This window comes from Tachyglossus aculeatus, chromosome 25, assembly GCF_015852505.1.
Source record: "Tachyglossus aculeatus isolate mTacAcu1 chromosome 25, mTacAcu1.pri, whole genome shotgun sequence".
In the NCBI taxonomy this organism is placed as follows: domain Eukaryota; kingdom Metazoa; phylum Chordata; class Mammalia; order Monotremata; family Tachyglossidae; genus Tachyglossus; species Tachyglossus aculeatus.
The window spans coordinates 12,787,995-12,809,684 of NC_052090.1; the positions used below are offsets into that span (position 1 = coordinate 12,787,995).

Below are 21,690 nucleotides of genomic sequence, written 5' to 3' on the forward strand. Positions count from 1 at the left end.
AGTTAATATGAAATTAATAATTAAACTTTGGATTTTTGTCCTACATCTCCAAAGAGCCCAAGAACTCAAACCATCAGTTTACAACTCATGCTGGCTGTGTGGTACCTCAACACATATTGTGGTTTGAACTGTTTCAAACATCATTTAAGAAAAGTTCCTGATAACTACATTGAACTTTAAAAGCTTGTGATTAAAAATCCAAGTGTTAGACTTTTTGTTTTTTTAATAATATTAATTACTACAGTTGTATTTCCTGTTGTAGAACAGAAAGATCATTAAAAGCACATCAGAAATTCTTGTTCCTGATATGTGAAATATTTCATGCTGTTCAGTGAAACTAAATAAAAAAATTATCTGGCATTTGGCTATAGAAGAGAGGAAGAACTCTGGGATTTCAGTATATAAAATGTCAAATGTCTCCCAAATTTTGATGTTTTACTGATATTCAGGATTTTTCCACTCTCCTGTAAGCCTACCCTTGGGAAAGTTGCCCATGATTTGGATATCTTGGTAGAATATTAGCAAATTGTGTTAGACAAATAAGTAAGAAACTGAATCAAGAAAATCATTGTGTCCTTTGAGTGGCTACAAAGTAGCATTAAGCTCCAGATTAAGGAGCAGAGTGGTTTCCATATATCAGTGGTAATTTCTAACTTGGATTTCAAGATACAGACCTATTCTAGTTGCCATATTTGGCTGCTTGTCAGCAACACCTATGGACTATAGTGTCATCTGGGCAAGTTAGGATCAACAATAGGAAGGTCTTGGGTCACAGTCAGTTCATCATCATTAATGGCAATGATTGCTAGACCTGACATTTTAATTAAGTGAAAAAAAGAGGAAATCAGGTGAAAAAATCATAGGGGAGAAAACTATGGACATCTTTTTGTAGTGGGAAAGGGAGGGAAGGAGAAAGTAAATTGTTCAGAGACAATATTTAATGTATAATTTCACCACCTAATTTAGTGTCTAGTAGAAACTAAATGCCTGAGGTTAAAACTTCTAACCTACATTTTAAGTTACTTGTCTCTAAATGTAAAAACAGTAACATCTCTGAAGTCTTCTGTGAGAGAGAAGTACCAAAATGTAGTCTAGAACAAATTTCTTTGTATCCTCCTTTCTGAAAAAAGAAATACACCATTGCAAGCATACCCCAAATTTTCTGAAAATGATTTCACTTCCTTTTTACATATTGATCCCAGAATGTGACTGATATCCTCCAGCTCCATTTACAACAACTCTACTTTACTGCAACAGAATGAAAAAATGCTTACTGTTCTCCAACAACCAGAAAGATACAGTCTAGCATTTCAAGTAGTATGGTAATTGGGTTTTCTCTTTTCAGGAAAAATGTGAGTTACATTTTGGAAAGCTAATGTCTAATGAAGTGCATTGATCAGAATGAAAAAATATTTTATATAAAGAATGAATTACATGCAAAATTGCAGTTTTCTGTAATAAGATAGTGTTTTGAAGCTGATCTCTATGACTTATGAATACAATTTTTCAAAATAATTTAAAAATATCATTACCAACTAAATCTTCTGTGTTTTTTCCTATTGCCCCAAAGTCCACACCTCCTGATTTTTCCATTTCACTGTGCTCGAAGTTATGACTGAAGTTACACATCAAACAAAATCTCTCCAAGTGTAGCAGAGAAGTCTAATGTTGAGTTATTTCCTGGTCAAGTGTTGAGCTATTCCCTACTGCCCTTTCTATTTTCCCTTTTTCATTTTCTTGTCGTCTCTGCCATTCCAGGTTTTCTTCATGCTAAAATCAATTATTGATCACCTCTGATTTTTCCATCAACCACTTTTGCAGCTGAGGAAGCAGCAACACCCTGCTTTTCTCTGCTTAAAAGAGGTACAATTTTCATACTGCTGCTGCATTTCAGAGTCTTGCGATTACATTCAAACACAGCACATGGGAATTTAGTATAAAAATAATATGGAGTAATTTTAACTCTGGAACCAACCAGTATGAATTTTGTATCCGTGTCAAATACTAAGTAATGTGCCTTTCCTTAAAAGTACCATCAATTCTCAGTTTCTCAGGGGAGGATTATCCAGTTTGTCGATTATACTTCTTCCTCTTTACCTTTCTCGTGGACTTTTACCTAAGGATATGTGGGGAGAAGGAGAAGGCACAGATAACTGGAATGAAAATACTTATAAAAATGAATGACTCAGGCAAGTATTTGCGTTCCATCATTAGCATCATGCTGTGTCCTGTTGGTGATTTATTGAAATAAAAAAAACCCCACACAGTTGAACAGGAAGAATAATATAGGCAAGCATGTAGTCTACATATGGGCATTTAGAGTGATTTGAAGAGTGTATTGACAGATTGTAATAGTGGAAAAAGAGTTTCTGAGAGGAAAGCTTAGCATGTGTGAATCTTGAGCTGAGTTCAGAAGGAGAGGAGGGATGTGACTATCTCTATTTGTTGCTGAATTATACTTTCCAAGTGCTTAGTACAGTGCTCTGCACACAGTAAGCGCTCAGTACATATAGTAGAATGAATAGGAATGGGGAAATTATTATGTTTACAAAGGATAATTTGAGTAAAAGCTAAGAGAGATTGAGCTAGATGCATTGAATTCAACAGTGCAAGCTTGGCTGGAATGGAGAAGGCAGGCAGAGGTAATGGAAGTATAGATAGGTAGGAGTGGCCAGTTTGTGAGTTTTTGGAGGCCTCAGAAGTTGATTTTTGACCTGGAGAATTATGGAAGCACTTGAACTGTGATACGGAGTGGTGAAAGTAGAAGATTAAAGCTGTAGAATATGGAACATTTTTGAGTAGGGAGAGCTTGGGGGTTGTGGGATAGGTGGAACAAGAAGGTGGTCAGGGTTATTATCCAGGGTCTAAGACATACCTCACCATATAACCATTTGTGATGCTACCGCATTTAGAGAAACATCCCAGTTACATCACAGGATATGCTTAAAGACCATTTTTCTGTCACTTGCCAAGGAGTGACTCACAAATCTGTTTGGATGAACATTATTATTATTAGTAGTAATGACGGTATTTGTTAAGCGCTTACTATGTGCTGAGCACTGTTCTAAGTGCTGGGGTAGGTACAAGGTAATCAGGATGTCCCACAGGGGGGCTCACAGTTTTAATCCCCATTTTACAGAAGAGGTAACTGAGGCACAGAGAAGTTTAGTGGCTTACTCAAGGTCACACAGAAGACAAGTGGCGGAGTCAGGATTAGAACCCATGTCCTCTGACTCCCAAGCATGTGTTCTTTCCACTAAGCCATGCTGCTTGTATAAGTGTAGAGGAGGAGATTGGGAGATTCAGTTCAGAGTTTTGGGAAGCCAGAGGCTTTAAACAGAAACTCCTTGCCATTGACTTTAAAGCCCTCAATTAGCTTGCCCTCTCCTGTCTTACCTTGCTGATTTCCTGCAGCCCAGTCCTCTCACTTTGCTCATTGAACACCAAACTGTGTGCTTCAATCTCATCTCTCTTGCCGCTGAATCCTCATCCACATCCTTCCTTCTGGTCTGGAACTCGCTCCTCGTTCATGTGACAGGCCATCACTCTTCCAACCGCAAAGCCGTATTAAAATCTCATCTCCGAGAGACATTCCCTGACTAAGTCCTCACTTCCCCTACTCCCTTTCCCTTCTTCGTCACCCTTGCGCTTCTATTTGTGCCTTTTAAGTATTTAATATTCTTCCCACCCTCAACTCCACAGCACTTATGTACATATCCATAGTTTATTTTAATGTCTGTCTCCCCCTCTAGACTGTAAGCCTTGTGGGCATGGAACATGAATACCAACTCAATGTGTTGTATTCTTCCAAGCACTTAGTACAGTACTCTGCATGCAGTAAGTACTCAAAAAATACCATTGATTGCTGGAATAAGGAGAATAGGAGGAGCAGTGTAGGTGATGGAATGGTTCAAGAAGAACTGAAATTGGTGAAATCCTTCTAGACTGTGAGTCCGCTGTTGGGTAGGGACCGTCTCTGTATGTTGCCAACTTGTACTTCCCAAGCGCCTAGTACAGTGCTCTGCACACAGGAAGCGCTCAATAAATATGATTGAATGAATCATTCAAAAATCCTCAAAAATCTCCAGTGGCTACCAATCAATCTGCGCATCAGGCAGAAACTCCTCACCCTGGGCTTCAAGGCTCTCTATCACCTCGCCCCCTCCTACCTCACCTCCCTTCTCTCCTTCTACAGCCCAGCCCGCACCCTCTGCTCCTCTGCCACTAATCTCCTCACCGTACCTTGTTCTCGCCTGTCCCGCCATCGACCCCCGGCCCACGTCATCCTCCGGGCCTGGAATGCCCTCCCTCTGCCCATCCGCCAAGCTAGCTCTCTTCCTCCCTTCAAGGCCCTACTGAGAGCTCACCTCCTCCAGGAGGCCTTCCCAGACTGAGCCCCTTCCTTCCTCTCCCCCTCGTGCCCCTCTCCATCCCCCCCCCATCTTACCTCCTTCCCTTCCCCACAGCACCTGCATATATGTATACATGTTTGTACATATTTGCTACTCTATTTATTTATTTATTTATTTTACTTGTACGTATCTATTCTGCTTATTTTATTTTGTTAGTATGTTTGGTTTTGTTCTCTGTCTCCCCCTTTTAGACTGTGAGCCCACTGTTGGGTAGGGACTGTCTCTGTATGTTGCCAACTTGTACTTCCCAAGTGCTTAGTACAGTGCTCTGCACACAGTAAGCGCTCAATAAATACGATTGATGATGATGATGGATGAATGAATGAATGAACTGAAATTGGTGTGTCATGCAAATCAAGTCCCTAAAGGGATGACTAGAAAGAGGAAAGGGTAGTGTCAAAAAGAGAAGAAGAGACAAGGGGCCCACTCCTGTTCCATTTTGGGCCTTGCTTTTAGTGTCTTATCATCATCCTCATCTTTTTTGTATTTTGTGCAGCCAGCTCTCTCCTTCCCCTTTATTCTTATAGTGTGAGTCCCTTGTGGGCCTGAGACCATGTCTAATTCTTTTTTCCCCCGCATTGTGTATTATAGTCCTTTTCCCACAGGAAGCACTTAAATATACTGTTGCTATCACTGTACTGGCCCCAAAATATAGTAGTTTGGGCATGGACTGAATGAAGTGGGCCAGTGTGGGCTGGGGATTTTTGGCCTAAGCAGGATTCTAATAGATTGCTTATTTGGTGAGTTTTGAAATTGCGTGGGGAATGTTAGATGGGAGAGGGAAATCGGAAAGGCCCATGGAATCCATTGATAGCTCGTGTATATTTGAGTACACCTGGAAAAGAGTCTGAAGAGAGGGCGGTCCAAGGTTATCAGTGATAAACTGGCTTGTGGAAGAGGAGCAGCCCTTTGTTTCAACAGGGAAAGGAAAGAAACTAGTCCTAGATGGAAGAGGTGTGGCAAGAGAAGGTCTCAGTTTTTTTCTGTAGAGACTTTATCTTCAGCTGTAAATAATAATAATAATAATGATGATGGCATCTGTTAAGCACTTACTATGTGCAAAGCACTGTTCTAAGCGCTGGATTTGTTAAGCACTTACTCTATGCCAGGGACTGTACTAAGTGCAGGGGTAGATACAAGATATTCAGGTTGGACACAGTCCCTGTCCCACGTGGGCTTAGTCCAAGTTGAGTGAGTAGGATTTAATCCTCGTTTTACATTTGAGGAAACTGAGGCACAGAGAAGTGAAGTGACTTGCCCAAGGTCACACAGCAGACATGGCCGAGCTGGGATTAGAACCCAGATCCTTTGACTCTCAGGCCCTTGCTCTTCCCACTAGCCCATGCTGCTTCCCTATAGGAAGAAAGGAGAATGATGAAAGGAACTCTGATTCTGGGGCTTGCTGACAGTGGTCCCTGGACTACTCAGAGGAGTTTTAACTTCTTAGGGTACTTATTCTAAGACTGCTTTTTGTACAACCATTTCATTTTCCCTAGTGCATCTGTTGCCAAGCCCTCCCCCACTTCAGTTCTGTACCTGGAGGGCAAGGGACCACATGTATTTTTTCCCAGGGCTTAGTACGGCATTTCTCATAATAATGATGGTATTGGTTATGCACTTACTATGTGCCAAGCACTATTCTAAGCACTGGGACAGATACACGGTTATCAGTTTGTCCCACATGGGGCCCACAGTGTTAATCCCCATTTTACAGATGCACTAACTGCTTAATAAAAGCTACCTCTGCCATTACTGCTCATACACATATTACTTTTAGGAAAGTGAGACAGGTCAATTGAGAGGTTTATTGCAAGATTTTGTAATGCTGGAGAGACTACTAAAAGCATTGTCAGCTGTATTTATTGAGTGCTTACTGTGTGCAGAGCCCTGTACTAAGTGCATTGGAGAGTTCATTATAACGGGGTTGGTAGACATGTTCCCTGTCCACAGTGAGCGTAAAACATGTCCTTTGAGAGCCCCAGCTTGATTTTAGCCATGAAGATGAGTATTGCCCTAGAATAAATTCTGGGTACTGATGCCAGAGTCCGGCCTCTCCTGCCACTCACACTACCCACACTGGTCGGCATTTCCCATTGTGTCCTATCCCTTGTCGGCGGAGCTCCTGGAGGCACCTTCCTCCCCTTCCCCCTTGCCATATCCCTCAGTTGACTGGCCCCATCCAACAGTACCTGTTATGTCTCTGGTCTTTGCTCTGTGCAGCTTGAGAGAGAGGAGGCTAGAAGAGAACCAAAAGGTGAGTATCAACAAGACAGAATGGTAAGAGAGGAGGTGGGTTAGGCAGACAGCACCTCTGTAGGGAAGAAAAGGTTCTTTGGATCTTTCACCTTTGGACTGTAGGGGTGAGGCCCTCCTAGCCCTTATGAGGTCTCTGCCTCTCCCATTGCATAGAATCATAACCGACAGGCAAGTGAAACGTTTCTTATTATTTTGAAAGTAGCCCAGAAAGCTTTTCACTGAACGCAAGATCCTTTTTCAACACCTGAAACTGATTATTTTAAGTTATTTTTCTTCTCCTTTTCCAGTTCACCTTTGGGAAGTTTTTTTAAAAAAAAGAAAGAGCAGAAAGTAAGCAAAGGAAGAGGGAAAAGAATTAAAGGGCATGGGCAATCTGCCCTTGAATAAATGAGTGCAGCCTGTATTCTTCTTGTGAACCATATCTGTTTGCTTTTAAAACCAGCACAGTAGAACTTGCCTTGCAGTTTATTTTGAGTCTGAAGTACACAGCTCCTGGAGTTTATTTGTAGCCTTAAACAGGTAAAGAAGATTTAATAAGAGAAGGCCAAAACAACTAACCCATACTCTTAAGCAAGAATAGAAACAAAAAAACCTCATTTTCCCTTTCAGTTGTTTGCTACCTTTCCCTTGGTTCCAGTGATGGTGGACTCTCCCTCACCAGGGAGAAGTGTATGAGGTTCTGTTGGTACAGGGAAACAAATCCCAATCCTGAGGAAAAAATTCAAAATTGGACTTGGCAGCTCGGGAAGCAAAGAAAAGGTACTTCCTCTAGACTGTAAGCTCACTGTGGGCAGGGAATATGTCTTACCAACTCTGTTGTAGTGTACTCTCCTAAGTGCTTAATACAGTGTCCTGCACACATTAAGCACTCAGTTACCATTAATCGATTCCTGTAAGATGACTGATTTTTTTTTTTTAAATCCCATACTAATGTGTTGTAGTTAGGATCAAGACTTTACTTGGCCCATGCCCTGATCTGTGCAGTGGCTTAGCATGATTCCCCTTGGTTGTTTAAGATATTTTGTCAGGGCGGTCAGGTCAGGTCCCCGTGGTTTGTATACATTCACAGGCACACATCCATCCGTCCAGCTAGGTCATCACCACCCATTTAGGATTTTATTTTAGATGCTTGTTGAAAGTAGGTCTCTGTGTAGTTGTACTTAGTTGTAGTATTGGTTAAGCACTTACTATGTGCCAAGCACTGTAACAAGATCATCAGGTCTCACGTTGGGTTCACAGCCATAGGAGGGAGAACTGGTATTGAGTGCCCATGTTGTAGATGAGGGAACTGAGGCACAGAGAGCTGAAGTGACTTTCCCAAGGTCACACAGCAGACAAGTTGGGGAGCTGGGATTAGAACCCAGATCCTTTGATTCCCAGGCCCATGGTCTTTCCATTAGGCCAAGCTGCTTCCCTAAATTTGTACAGAATTAATCCAAAGGCCTGTTGCCAGTAAATGACAAAACGGGCAAATACAGCACCGTTAATTTGATAAAAGGCTGAGCAGCTGATGTTAAGGAAGGAGCGGAAGTTTTGAAACACTCGAGTCAATTTTTTTAGGTTTCTTTCGGCTACATTGGGAGTTTGCGAATCATGTAGTAATGAAAAAAACTTAATGGGTGAGTCATTGAAACCTTATTTGATGGTGATTTGTGAAAATTGCTCAGCGCAAGCTAAATTTAAATGTAGGTGGATGGTCAATAACTATGAACTTCTTACTTTTCTTCCCTTCCTTTAGGAGTTAAAGTTCCTCGTAATTTTCGCTTGTTGGAAGAACTTGAAGAAGGTCAAAAAGGAGTAGGTGATGGTACTGTTAGCTGGGGCCTTGAAGACGATGAAGATATGACACTTACAAGGTGGACAGGCATGATTATTGGGCCACCAAGGGTCAGTGTTTAAAATTCAACCTTTTTCTTTTACAACTGTTTTAAACTATAGTGAAGAATTTATTTTAAGATGGTTATATTAAAAATGTATAATCATGGCAAGCCATAATTGAAAAGTCGTCTTTTCTTTTATACTCAATGTAGAGTTGAGTTGCATTAAATAGTTGTTTTATTTTGTCAGATATGTTTATTTGAATGGCAGTCAATGCCTCAAGTCTTTTAATAATCCTGTCTGTGACCCCTTTAGATTGCAAGTTTGATTTTTGGAACTGTTTTCTTTTGGTTGAGACTGAAGCTTTGCATTCTTCACCCTGAGCTCTCCCATCTTCTCAGCTCCATCTTCAATTTTTTTTTGTAGTCTACTTTACAATGCCTTTTGATTTAGTTAGTCATTGAACCCAAACCTGTCTTCATTTTGTTTGGTTCTTTTGCATAATGGCTGCTTCTTTTTAGAGTATATAATGGTAGAACTGAAGGGAACCTCAGGAAGTCATCTGGTCCCAGCCACTGGTGATCAATCAATCGTATTTATTGAGCGCTTACTATGTGCAGAGCAGTGTACTAAGCGCTTGGGAAGTACAAATTGGCAACATATAGAGACAGTCCCTGCCCAACAGTCGGCTCACAGTCTAAAAGACTAAATCAGGACAGTGGTTGGTTGTTATGGTTACCTCTGTAGGCCTTATATTATAATAACCTGGAAAGTTGTCATATTAGAAAAAACTTAAAAAGGCACAGGAACCAGTCAAATTAATGTTGACAGAAGAAATACTAATTCTTGGAATTCAGCATATTAATTTTGAGATGTCTTGAGAAGTTGAGCAGCACAGATTTGGATCAGTCTGTCCTTTGTTAATCTCGTGCAAATTAAAAGGGAAGTCATTTTATTCCATTTCCTACAACACATATTAGAGCCATCTTGTTCATTCCTTTACCACTTGGCCAAAACATAACGAAAACTATCTTATAAATACTAATCTAATGTATTTTTATAGACCTGCAAAGAGGATATCCCCCTTTTAAGTTGTAGCAATCTTTAGCTTTCAGGAAAATTTTCCCATATCTCACCTATTTTTCTTGGTGCAATTCAAGATAATTTCCTGTGTCCTGGGAGAGATAGAGTAGAATCAGTCACTTTCCTTATGTAGCAATTCTTCAATAAAGGTTTCTCTCACCAGTTGTGGTTTCCCAATTGCAGTTCTCAGGATCCTCACTTTAATTTTTTGTGCATCGTTCTTACCTCAGCATACAGTTGTGAGTTAACCTTGTGGTTTTCCAGCACTGGGAAAAGCTATAATTGTCATTTCAAGCCTGCTGTACTCTTACATTGAACCTCAGGGCACTGGGATGGCATTGTGCTTCTCCAGCACTGTATCAGTAGTTTATTAGCACTGCAAGGGAATTTAATTGGTTCTGTTAAAGTTCAGTGCACCTTAAGGTAGGAGTGAACTTAATGATGGAAGTGAAAACAGCTTGAAACAGGTTTAAAGTTAACTTTCAACATTTTTTCCCTTACAAACCACCTTAAACACCATCCTGTGAGACAGAAGCAGGCATTCCCTAACCCCTTTTATTCTGAAAGTTTGTAGTTTTGGGGGTATTTTTGGGAGTTCACAGTTGGCAAGAGAAACCCATTTGAAGATAATTAGGACTTTCCTCAGTCTTGTCTTCAGAGAAAATCTCAGTTCATTTGCTCTTTATTCATAGGTCCAACCTCCAAATGCTGTCATAGTCTTCGGGCTTCACCTGGGAACATTTACTCTTAATCTGCAGCACTTAAATATGCATCCTTAATTTATTTATTAATGTTTTTCTCCCCCTCTAGACTGAAAGCTCGTATGGGCCAGGGTAGGGTGGCTACCAACTCTGTTATATTGTATTCTCCTAAGAGCTCTGAACAGGGTGCTGCACACAGTAAGTGCTTAATAAATACCATTGATTGATGGAGATCAGATTTAGACAGGCCACTTAGTTCAGTTCCAGTACACACATTCCTATGTTCATGCACACCTCCCTTGAGTATAATGCCTTGGAAACTGAGTTGAATTTAGAGATTGGACTTAGGCACCTATAGAAAGTGGCATAGGTTTCCTTTGTTAAATTGGGTCCATGAATTGGAGGGAAAGGATTCAGATTGCTTGCTGGAAGCATTCTTGACACATTTTTCAGGTGCCCAAGACATCAGTCAGTCAGGTGTATTTATTGAACGCTTTCTGTGTGCAAAACACTGTACTAAGGGCTTGGGGGAGTACAGTGTAACAATAAACAGACACATTCCCTGCCCACAACGACCTTACAGTCTAGCGGGAACACAGTCATGTATTCATGTATTCAAAGAAGAGTATTTTTCTGAGAGGTGAGTAACTCTTGGGTTTTCAATTATTTCCTTAAGGGCCCGCCTCCATTACTGTAGATAAGTGTTCTGTAAATGCTTTTAAGATGACACTTTGCGTTTTAGAAGTTAAAAACATGAGGAGAAAAGCCATCTTGGCTTGGTTGCAGAGCAATATATTGGGTCATTTGTGCAAAGAGGCTGTCTTGTTTTACATATTTCTAAAATTTTATTTCAACTGAAAACAGATTTATAGTCAGTATCGCAAAATACACATCAAGACATAGTTGTCTTAATTTTATTCGATAGATTCTGGGAAAGTATTGGTATTGTAATCAGGGTAAAAGAGTGGTATTAAAATTGCATGGAAGAATTTGAATTCTCACAAATTTGAATGATTAGAAATTTGTAATTTTACTGTAATGTGCAAAATCCCAGGAATTATTTGTACTGCCAAGGTGATCATTGTCTTTCTATATCCATACAGATCTGCAGCACAAGACTTTAGCATATAGTTTTCTAAGGATGAGACAGGTTTGCCAGGGAATGAGCATTATATACCCATTTAGTTTCTTATTCTGGGAACACTCATGCCCTCTTCCCAGAAAGATTCAGGAAATCTGCATGTTCAGGGAAGCAAGTAGGAAGAGAGCAAAGGATCATCAGAAAAAGGGGGGAGAATTAGGCTAGGGCGGTGGCAGAGATTTGTAGTGGGAAAGAAGTGTAGGGAGAAGAGCTGCAATTTAGAAGTGCTAGGGATGGTCAGAATCAACTGGATATGGGAGGGAGAAAAACAGGCAGTGGACAATGAGTTAAGAGTAGGGGGTGATGGAAAGGGGGACAAGTGAGAAACGATGGAAAATCCCACCCACGCATTATAGCTGCCGCCACAGTTTTACTCCCTCCAGGCGTGGACCAAACACTAGGCGTCCAGTCACTTCTCTCTTTCACTGCTTTGGCCATGTTTCTGTTCTCCCGGCCAAGAGGGGCTGAGGGAATAGGCAGTAGGGTTGAATAGAAAGTAATAGGAAAAGTAGGGTAAAGGAGGGTGATGAGGACAACTATAGAGCAGCCAAAGAGGTGCAGACTCTTAAGGGAAGGCAGGAAAATCCAGATATCAAGCCGACCATGTACATCTCAAATTCATCCTTCCCTGCTTCAGCTCTGCCCTCTCCTCCACCTGGCAATATTATTTCTCCATTCATTCATTCATTCATTCATGTTGAGTGCTTACTGTGTGCAGAGCACTGTACTAAGCGCTTGGGAAGTACCAGTTGGCAACATATAGAGACGGTCCCTACCCAACAACGGGCTCACAGTCTAGAAGGGGAAGACAGATAACAAAACAAAACATGTGGACAGGTGTCAGGTTGTCAGAACAAATAGAATTAAAGCTAAATGCACATCGGGGGCTCACAGTCCCAATTCCCATTTTCCAGGTGAGGAAACTGAGGCCCAGAGAAGTGAAGTGACTTGTCCAAGGTCACGCGGCAGACAAGTGGCAGAGCAGGGATTAGAACCCAAGATCTTTTGACTCCCAGGCCTGGGCTCTAGCCACTGTGCCATGGGAAGATGGACCCAAGGAAAGGGGTTTTCATCCAGTTCTCCTCCCCTTTTTAATAATAATGATAGCATTTATTAAGCGCTTACTGTGTGCAAAGCACTAAGTACTCTCCCATTTCTGGCCTAGTGGAAAAGGATAAGAGCCTGGGAATCAGAGGGCCTGAGGTGTGATCCTAGCTCCTCCACATACCTCAGTTCCCTCATCTGCAAAATGGGGATGAAATACCTGTTATCCCCCCGACTTAAGACTGTGAGCCCCATGTGGAACCTGATTTTGATCTACCCCAGTGCTTAGTGCAGTGCTCCGAACAAAGTATGTGCTTAAATATTCATTCATTCCCATTAAACGCTTACTGAGTGCAGAGCACTGTACTAAGCTGCTTCTGCTGCTAATAATAATAATAATAATGGCATTTGTTAAGTGCTTACTGTGTGCAAAGCACTGTTCTAAGTGTTGGGGTGGATACAAGGTGATCAGGGTGTCCCACGGAGGGGCTCACAGTCTTAATCCCCGTTTTACAGATGAGGTAACTGAGGCACAGAGAAGTTAAGTGACTTGCCCAAAGCCACACAGCTGACTCCCGTGCCCATTGCCCTCGCCCGTTATTTCAGACGTTTAGAATCTAGACTGTAGCTCTAGGCTGTAATCTCATTATGGGCAGGGAATGTGTTTGTTATATTGTACTCTCCCAAACTGTTAATACAGTGCTCTGCAAACGGTAAGCAATCAAATGCAATTGAATGACTGTCTGATGTTTAATTCCCTCCTCAAACTCCCAGTCCCCTCCCCCACTCCATCTCTTGCCCCGAATCATCTGGCCATAAACATTATTGAGAAAATTGAAACCATTAGGCATTAATGCAATCTCCCTAAAATCTCCTGCTTCCCTCCAGTCCCTCCCTCCTTATGCTCCTTCTTGGACTCTTCCATCTTTCCCAGTAGTATCTCAAGAGGAGTTTTCCTGTCTCTTCTTCAAATCCACTCCTTGCACCTGCACCTCAGTCCCCATCCCTTCACACTTTATCAAAATGCTTTCCCCCTCCCTTCTTGCTTTCCTGACCTCTATCTTCTACTCCTTACTTTCCATTGGCTTTTTCCCTACTGCTTTCAAACCTGCTCATGTAGCTCCTATCCCCCGGAAAAAAATAAACCCACCCATAACTCCTTGCCTCCATCCAAATTATCCTCCCCCCATTTTCCTCCCACTATTTATCTCCAAACTCCTTGAGTGATTTGTGTGCATCTGCTGCCTCCACTTCCTCTCCTCTCTCTGACCCCCCACCCCAAATCTGGCTTCTGCCCCTTCACTCCACAAAAACTGCCCTCAAAAGTCACCAGTGGTATCTTAGCCAAATCAAATGGCCTGTATTCCAGCCTAATTCTCCTCAGTCTATCAGATGCCTTCACACTTTAGGCTACCCTCATCTCATGGAAACATTATCCAGCCGTAGTTTCAGTGATACTGTCCTGTTTCTTCTCCTCTTTCTCTGGATGCTCATTCTCAGTCTCTTTTGTGGTGGTGTCTACCTCCCACATCCTAACTGTGGGAGTCCTCCTAGGCTCAGTTCTCTGTCTCTTTCTATTCTCCATCCACATCCACTCCCTCAGAGAATTCATTCAGTCCCCTACCATTTCCATGTGGATGATTCCCAAATCCATGGTGTGCTGTAACCAGACTGGTTCATGTAGTTAGACTAATGTTTTCTAGCTCCTAACAGTCGACTGAGCAAAGCACTTAGTGGAAAAAATACATTCTGATAGGATCGAATGTTTCTTTACAGGTGTAAAGTTACTGTTTCTTAGCCACAAAAATAGCATCATGTATGTAGAGATTACCCTCCGTTGAGGAACAATAAAATAACAGGTTTTCTATATGGAGAGTAGAATGAAATTGTATTATACAAAAATATATATTTTTGTAGCTATATAGCTAATATAGCTATATTCACAAGTGCTTAGTACAGTGCTCTGCACACAGTAAGCGCTCAAATATGATTGAATGAATATAATTGTATAGATTTTCCAGTCAAGCAGTCATATTTATTGAGAGCTTACTGTGTGCAGGGCACTGTATTAAGCTCTTGGGAGAGTACAACATAATATAACAAACACATTCCCTGCACACAATGAGCTCATAGTTTAGAAGGGGAGACAGTCATTAATATAAATAAATTACGGATATGTACTAAGAGCCTTGGGGCTGGGTGGGGAGGGTGGTGAATAAAGGGAGAAAGTCGGGTGATGCAGAAGGGAGTGAGAAAAGAGGAAATGAGGGCCTAGGGAAGGTTTCTTGGAGGAGATTGTCTTCAATAAGGCTTTGAGGGTTGGGATGGATAATTGTCTTTTGGGTATGAGAAGTGGGGGACCGTTCCAGGCCAGAAGCAGTTCGTGGACACACACTTCATTTTGCTTGAAATAAAAACAAACTTTCCTTCCTCTTTACCTTTAAAACTATTTCTAATCTGTAGAGTTCTCTTTAGGTTAATATCTTTGAATATCTGTTTTTGTTTTCTGGGCTTGTCTTTTAACTATCCCTAACCAAACCTGATGGCAGCTTTGAGTTGCATTTGCAGTTTTTCATTCTCATTAAGTGAATTCTTGGGCAAATGAACAGGCTTAGAAAATCATTTGCTTGCCACTGCACTGGTATGAAGTACAAAGAGAAAAAGTCTTTTGGTTTTGGGAAACTTGGAACAAATTTCTAAGTCTAATGCTGATTTCCTTTATTTACCTTTAGAATCTTTGGTAAAAGCAGTACCCTCTTCAGAGCTTCAGTCTAGGCATTCTGATTATAGGTATTATCTCTTTGATTTGTATAGGCTCTAGTACAGCTATTAGAGTTTATTTTGTGCTCTACTAGATTTGTACTACATTTATGTTTTTAACCCTGGATGTTTACTAATCAAAATAGTTTAGAATAAAGTGCATTTAGAAAGTTAAAGGTATGTCATAATTAGGGTGATGTTTGCCTGAGACAGTCCTAGAAAATTTATTATCGTACATTCTATCCTTACTGCGATAGGTGTCCAGGATTTTCTTGCAAGTGCTTTTAGGGGTTACAGTCCAACTGAGTTCAGAGTGTAACTTCATGTATGCTCAGCAAGTTATTTTGGTCCCAAGGGCTTCTGGGGAGTGTAGTCTTCAGTCATTATAGTCTCTGAGAATTTCTGAACTACAATCCCCAGAAGACTGTCTCTCCTGCTGCTGCACTGCTTACCTGGGGAAAAACTATTCATGATGTTTAAATGTGGGAGTGGAATGATTTCGAGTTTGCATCCAATACACCAGTCATAAACTAACACATGGAAGTTAATGAAACTTGTATATTTATTTTCTCTCTTCCTGTGTTTGAATCAGTAGATGATATTATTGTTTATTTTGTACTTTTAAATTATTCTCCAACTCTTAGCTCTGTAATTTTTTTCCTTTGCAGACAAATTATGAAAACAGAATATATAGCCTGAAAGTAGAGTGCGGACCCAAATACCCAGAAGCTCCTCCAACAGTTAGATTTGTAACAAAAATTAATATGAATGGAATAAATAATTCCAATGGAATGGTAAGTTAAAATAATGAACAACGTTGCCAGGTTTCATTGAGATGTTTTCAACATAAAAAGTTCCAGAGAGGAAAGGAAACTTTCTTTTAATTTATAGCCCAAAGTAATTTTTTTAAAGCATAGCATGAGCCTTGGTTTCTTGAGATTCATGCTTTACACAGCTTGTCTTATTAAATGTCGTTTGCCTTATTTTAATGTAGAGAACAGTTTTTAGGGCTCTGCAAGGTTCTTTGGACCACATTTGGAGTAGAAAATATATATTTTTCATCATCTGTTAATATCTTAATAAATATTTGTTAGATGTATGGTTTCCATTCTAAGGATTGAGTCCACTGTGGTGAATGGAACAGTACCTATCAGTATGATTTTGCGAGTTACACAATTAATTTTCAGAGGCCAGTGCAATCTTCGTACGTTTTATGCAGGTCTCAAATGCAAAGGCCAGTAGAAAGGACTGTAAATTTCCAATTGAAAAGTGGGACTCATAGTCTTCTGAGTCAGGTATTTTCTGAGAGTTTATTTTTTCTCCCAGTTCTTTTCTACTGTGCTTAGTAGAAGTGGTTTACTTGGATGAAGTACTCTGCTGAAAACCCAAGTTGGAGTGGAGCAGAAGAGGAGACCGGCTAGGTAGTATGCAGGAACTAATTGAAAGCTTTGAAGCCAGTGGTTTGCCGGGAGTAAAAAATATGCCCTCGTTATAGGCAGGTTCTACATTGGGCTAAGGAAATAAACAGTGATAGTGGTAAGCGCAGGATGTTGCAAACATAACCCATTGAAGAATCTGGAAATGACTATTGATTTTGTGGTGAAAAGAAGACTCAACTTTAGAATACCATAAAATTTTGCCCAGCATTTTTATTATTGGCAAATTAAAAAGTGAGCTTCATCTGTGAGCTTAAGAAAATTGTTGGATGTAGGAATGGAGTTAAGGGAGGGAGGGATTGCCAAAGATAGGAGTGGGAAAGGAAGCAAAAGACCTGTAGCCCTAGTTATCATCGTAATCAGTAACATTTATTGAGTGCCTTCTTAGTGCAAAGTACTGTACTAAGCCCGAGGGGATTCACCAAAGTAAACAAGGCTATTCAGAGTAATGGTGAAATGAGGGTGGATTTTTTTTAATGGCTTGTTTTGCTAATGGCTTTTTTTAATGGTTATGTGCCAGGCAATTTTCTAATTACTGGGGCAGATACAAGGTAATCAGGCGGGACACAGTCCATGGCCCACAGGCGTTCACAGTCTCAATCCCCATTTTACAGATAAGGTAACAGACACAGAGATGTTAACTGACTTGCCCAGGGTCACACAGCTGACAGTTGGTGGAGCCGGGATTAGAAACTTTTGATTCTCAAACCTGTGCTTTATTTACTAGGCCAGGGTTAAGTCAAGTAGGCATAAAACAAGAAAACAGAATTGATATTGTGGAAGCCATCTGTAGTGGATGGGGTGGCCAGTACCTGAGCAGGCATTTAGTCAAGTAAGGCTTAGTATGCTTAGTATGGTGTGCTTTTTAGTAGGGCTTTGAAGGAGGTGAGGGATTGGAGAAAGGGGGCCTTGCAGGGATAGAAAGGGTGGAGTGAGCAGTGTCTCAGAGGTTTGAGAGGTGGTTAGGAGGTTTGAGTGGGTCAGAGAGAGAGCAAAAGATAGGGATTGGTAGTGGGGGGGGGGGGGGGTCATGCAAATAGCAGCTGGTAGGCACTCTAGATCTTGTTCCACTTCCTCTATCAACAGAATAATTTCATTTTCCTCCTGGAGGGTAACAACTCACTATTTTCCTTCTCTGCACTAACTTCATGCATTTACAAAAAGGGCGGGGGGCATAGACCCAGTGGATGGCTGTTCAAGTCTTCCGTTAGCCATGCTATCCCCTAGTCACGGCCTGACTGTGCCTGCTACCCATGGCACACTTTGTTGCTTCCCTTGTTATCCATCTCCAATTCTACTTGGGCAGTTTGGGTTGGGGGATGGGGAGGAGACAGCCCCTCTCTGCCATTTCCCTCTGGTTCATTCATTCATTCAGTCGTATTTATTGAGCACTTACTGTGTGCAGAGCACTGTACTAAGCGCTTGGGAAGTACAAGTTGGTGACATATAGAGACGGCCCCTACCCAACAGCGGGCTCACAGTCTAGAAGGGGGAGACAGACTTGGATGGAAAAAGAAGTGGAGGAAATCTGCATGAACTATTTGATGTCCTTAATGACCCCTGTGTCTGCTAGTTCTGCTTTCCTTAGGCTGTGAATTGTCCATCTTTTTTTTTATCCTCTGATTTTGGTCCTTTTCACTTGCCCCTCCACACAGGGACAGGGTATATTGGAGAACATTTTGTGTTTATTTTCGAAGTTTTATGGTTAGACCTGTAGAGATAGGATTTAGCCTTCAGTTTGAAGGTTATTTTAATTTGTTGTCTAAAAAGCACTGTTCCCCTCCCCACAGGGAGCACTAGATAACCAGCCACTTTTTCAGTCAGCAAAAACTGCAGCCAAAACCCACCCAGCCTCAAAGTCCTTTCTAGGGGCTTCTATAAAACAACGTTGGGTAGTCCTGGGCAGTGGGAGTGCATGCCATGGTCTTGCAGGGCTTTGACAGAGTAGTGTGTAGCCTGCATAAACCTGTTTTTTTCATACTCGTGGAAGGAAGAATCTGGAATATATTAATGTTTTAATGGCCCTTGAATTGTAGGAGACTAACCTCATCCTCTTCAGATACTATGATTTTGCCTAGTTCCCTTAAATTTGAATTTTGCACTTGTGGTTGAGGTTTATTTGTCCATAGCATTTTTATAAAAACTCATTACTATCAATCAATCAATCGTATTTATTGAGCGCTTACTGTGTGCAGAGCACTGTACTAAGCGCTTGGGAAGTACAAGTTGGCAACATATAGAGACAGTCCCTACCCAACAGTGGGCTCACAGTCTAAAAGGGGGAGACAGAGAACAAAACCAAACATACTAATAAAATAAGTAGAATAGCTATGCACAAGTAAAATAAATAAATAAATGGAGTAATAAATATGTACAAACTATATACATATATGCAGGTGCTGTGGGGAAGAGAAGGAGGTAAGATGGGGATGGAGAGGGGGAGAGGAAGGAAGGGGCTCAGTCTGGGAAGGCCTCCTGGAGGAGGTGAGCTCTCAGTAGGGCCTTGAAGGGAGGAAGAGAGCTAGCTTGGCGGATGGGCAGAGGGAGGGAGGGCATTCCAGGCCCTGGGGGATGACGTGGGCCGGGGGTCGATGGCGGGACAGGCGAGAACGAGGTACGGTGAGGAGATTAGTGGCGGAGGAGCGGAGGGTGTGGGGTGGGCTGTAGAAGGAGAGAAGGGAGGTGAGGTAGGAGGGGGCGAGGTGATGGACAGCCTTGAAGCCCAGGGTGAGGAGTTTCTGCCTGATGCGCAGATAGCCACTGGAGATTTTGATAATGTTATTTTTATGTGTTTACTCTGTGCCAAGCACTGTAGTAAGTGCTGAGGAGATAAAATGCAATTAGCTGGGACAAAGTCCTTTTGAGGCATATATATAGTCCCTGTTTTTCTGATGAGGAAACAGTTACAGAGAAGTTGTGACCTCCCTGAGGTCACACAGGGGGCAAGTGGTGGATCCAGGCTTAGAACCCAGATCCCTTGACTTTCAGGCTAATGTTCTTTCCACTAGGCCACACTGCATCTCATTTTAGTACGAGCTTAAAGTTCTCCCTAGCTGTGTGAGCCTGCCTATGGTTCACTTCAGAGTCTTTTCTCCCAATGCTATCACCTCTACCCTCCCTGTCTATTTCTATACCCAGTTAGGATCCAATCTGCTCCCCAGTGTGATTTTTTTTAAATATGATGATGATGGTAGCGTTTATTAAGCGCTTACTATGTGCAAAGCACTCACTTGGGTGACTAATTGAGAGAGGGGCAAGTGTGCTGGAGAGGTTCTTAGGAGAATCAGCTGCCTTTCGCAGTTGGGGTGAACAGAAACTGTGAAACCCATGAGAGATGAGGACCGTCTCTGACCTGCTTATTTGCGTCTACCCCACTTAAGAATACATTACTTGACATGTAGAAAGCCCTTTTGGGAAGCGGCATGGCGTAGTGGACAGAGTCATAGAAGGTCATAGGTTCTAATTCTAGCTCTGCCCATGTCTGCTGTGTGACCTTGGGTAAGTCACTTTACTTCTCTGTGCCTCAGTTACCTCATCTGTAAAATGGACATTGAGACTGGGAGCCCCACATGGGACAGGGACTGTCCAACCTGATTTTCTTGTATCTACCCCTGTGCCTGGCACATCATCATCATCATCAATCGTATTTATTGAGCGCTTACTATGTGCAGAGCACTGTACTAAGCGCTTGGGAAGTACAAATTGGCAACATATAGAGACAGTCCCTACCCAACAGTGGGCTCACAGTCTAAAAGATAGTAAGTGCTTAAGAAAAACCATTATTATTATTGTTGTTATTGGACACCACGACTAGTGTTATTATTACGTGGGGCCCCTTGATCAGTTTCCACCGTATTTCTAATGGTGATGTAGCCTGGAGTTTACCTCCCTGGAGGTAGGTGCTAGACAAGAAGTCTTGATGAACTCTTTTGGAAGTTTTGGATTCCCTTCATAGTAATGATGGTATTTGTTAAGCGCTTACTATGTGCCAAACACTGTTCTGAGCACTGGGGTAGGTACAAGGTAATCAGGTTGTCCCACGTGGGGCTCACAGTCTTCATCCCCATTTTACAAGTGAGGTAACTGAGGCACAAAGAAGTTAAATGACTTGCCCACAGTCACACAGCTGATAAGTGGCGGAGTTGGAATTAGAACCCGCAACTTCTGACGCCCAAGCCCATGCCCTTTCTATTAAGCCACACTGCTTCTCTATGAAACAGAGAACTTCATGAAAACGGAACTTGGGAAAAACTATTTTCAGAGAGGGATGTCAATGCTACAAAATATAAATTACACTGCTTAATGCTGTGCGAGTCCCTGGTTTTGGTGGTTAGTGTATATTGTAGACTGATATGGTACAGGTTTGGTTCTGACATGGTATTTATTTTCCCATGATCTTTTTTTTTTCCCATGGTCTTTATTGAGGACTTCTGAATATTCTTGTACAGTCTGTTGGGTATTTCAGGATTTGCAATCATTTATGTTTATTTAACTACCATTTACAGCTGGAAGTGTTTGTTTCTACTTTGGAAAGGGCTTGGGATTCTATTCACTAATTTTTATAAACTCTGTTGTTCAGTTATCATTTTGAGTCTGTTTACAATAGTTTTAAGACGTTTACTCTTTTTTATACATCAAGCTATTAGAAAGCGTTGTAAACAAAGACCATGCTGCAGCATTCCTTGTAACTGTTTTTCCAACTCTATGGAGAGAAATCCGGTAGAAGATTTATTTCTATTTTTGGATCTTTTCAATAACCACCTTTACTGCTAGTAAAGTCTCTGGCATCTTTTTTTTTTAAAATGACATTTATTAAGCGCTTACAATGTGCAAAGCACTGTTCTAAGTGCTGGAGGGGTTTCAAGATAATCAGGTTGTCCCACAGGGGCTCACAGTCTTCATCCCCATTTTACAGATGAAGGAACTGAGGCACGGAGAACTTGCCCAAAGTCACACAGCAGACAAGTGGCGGAGGCGGGATTTGAACCCATGACCTCTGACTCCAAAGCCCGTGCTCTTTCAACGAGCCATGCTGCTTC

The 21,690-nt window shown here is 41.6% G+C and overlaps 1 protein-coding gene across 1 annotated transcript in view; it reads left to right on the forward strand.

Annotated features, from left to right (window-relative positions):
* The window catches only part of UBE2V2 (ubiquitin conjugating enzyme E2 V2), a 45,586-nt gene that overhangs the window by 18,229 nt on the left and 5,667 nt on the right, over positions 1–21,690 (forward strand). Inside the window, exons 2-3 of the mRNA XM_038766458.1 lie at positions 8,407–8,555; positions 15,884–16,009. Coding sequence (XP_038622386.1) covers positions 8,407–8,555; positions 15,884–16,009 — 275 coding nt within the window. The remainder of the gene's footprint in view (positions 1–8,406; positions 8,556–15,883; positions 16,010–21,690) is intronic.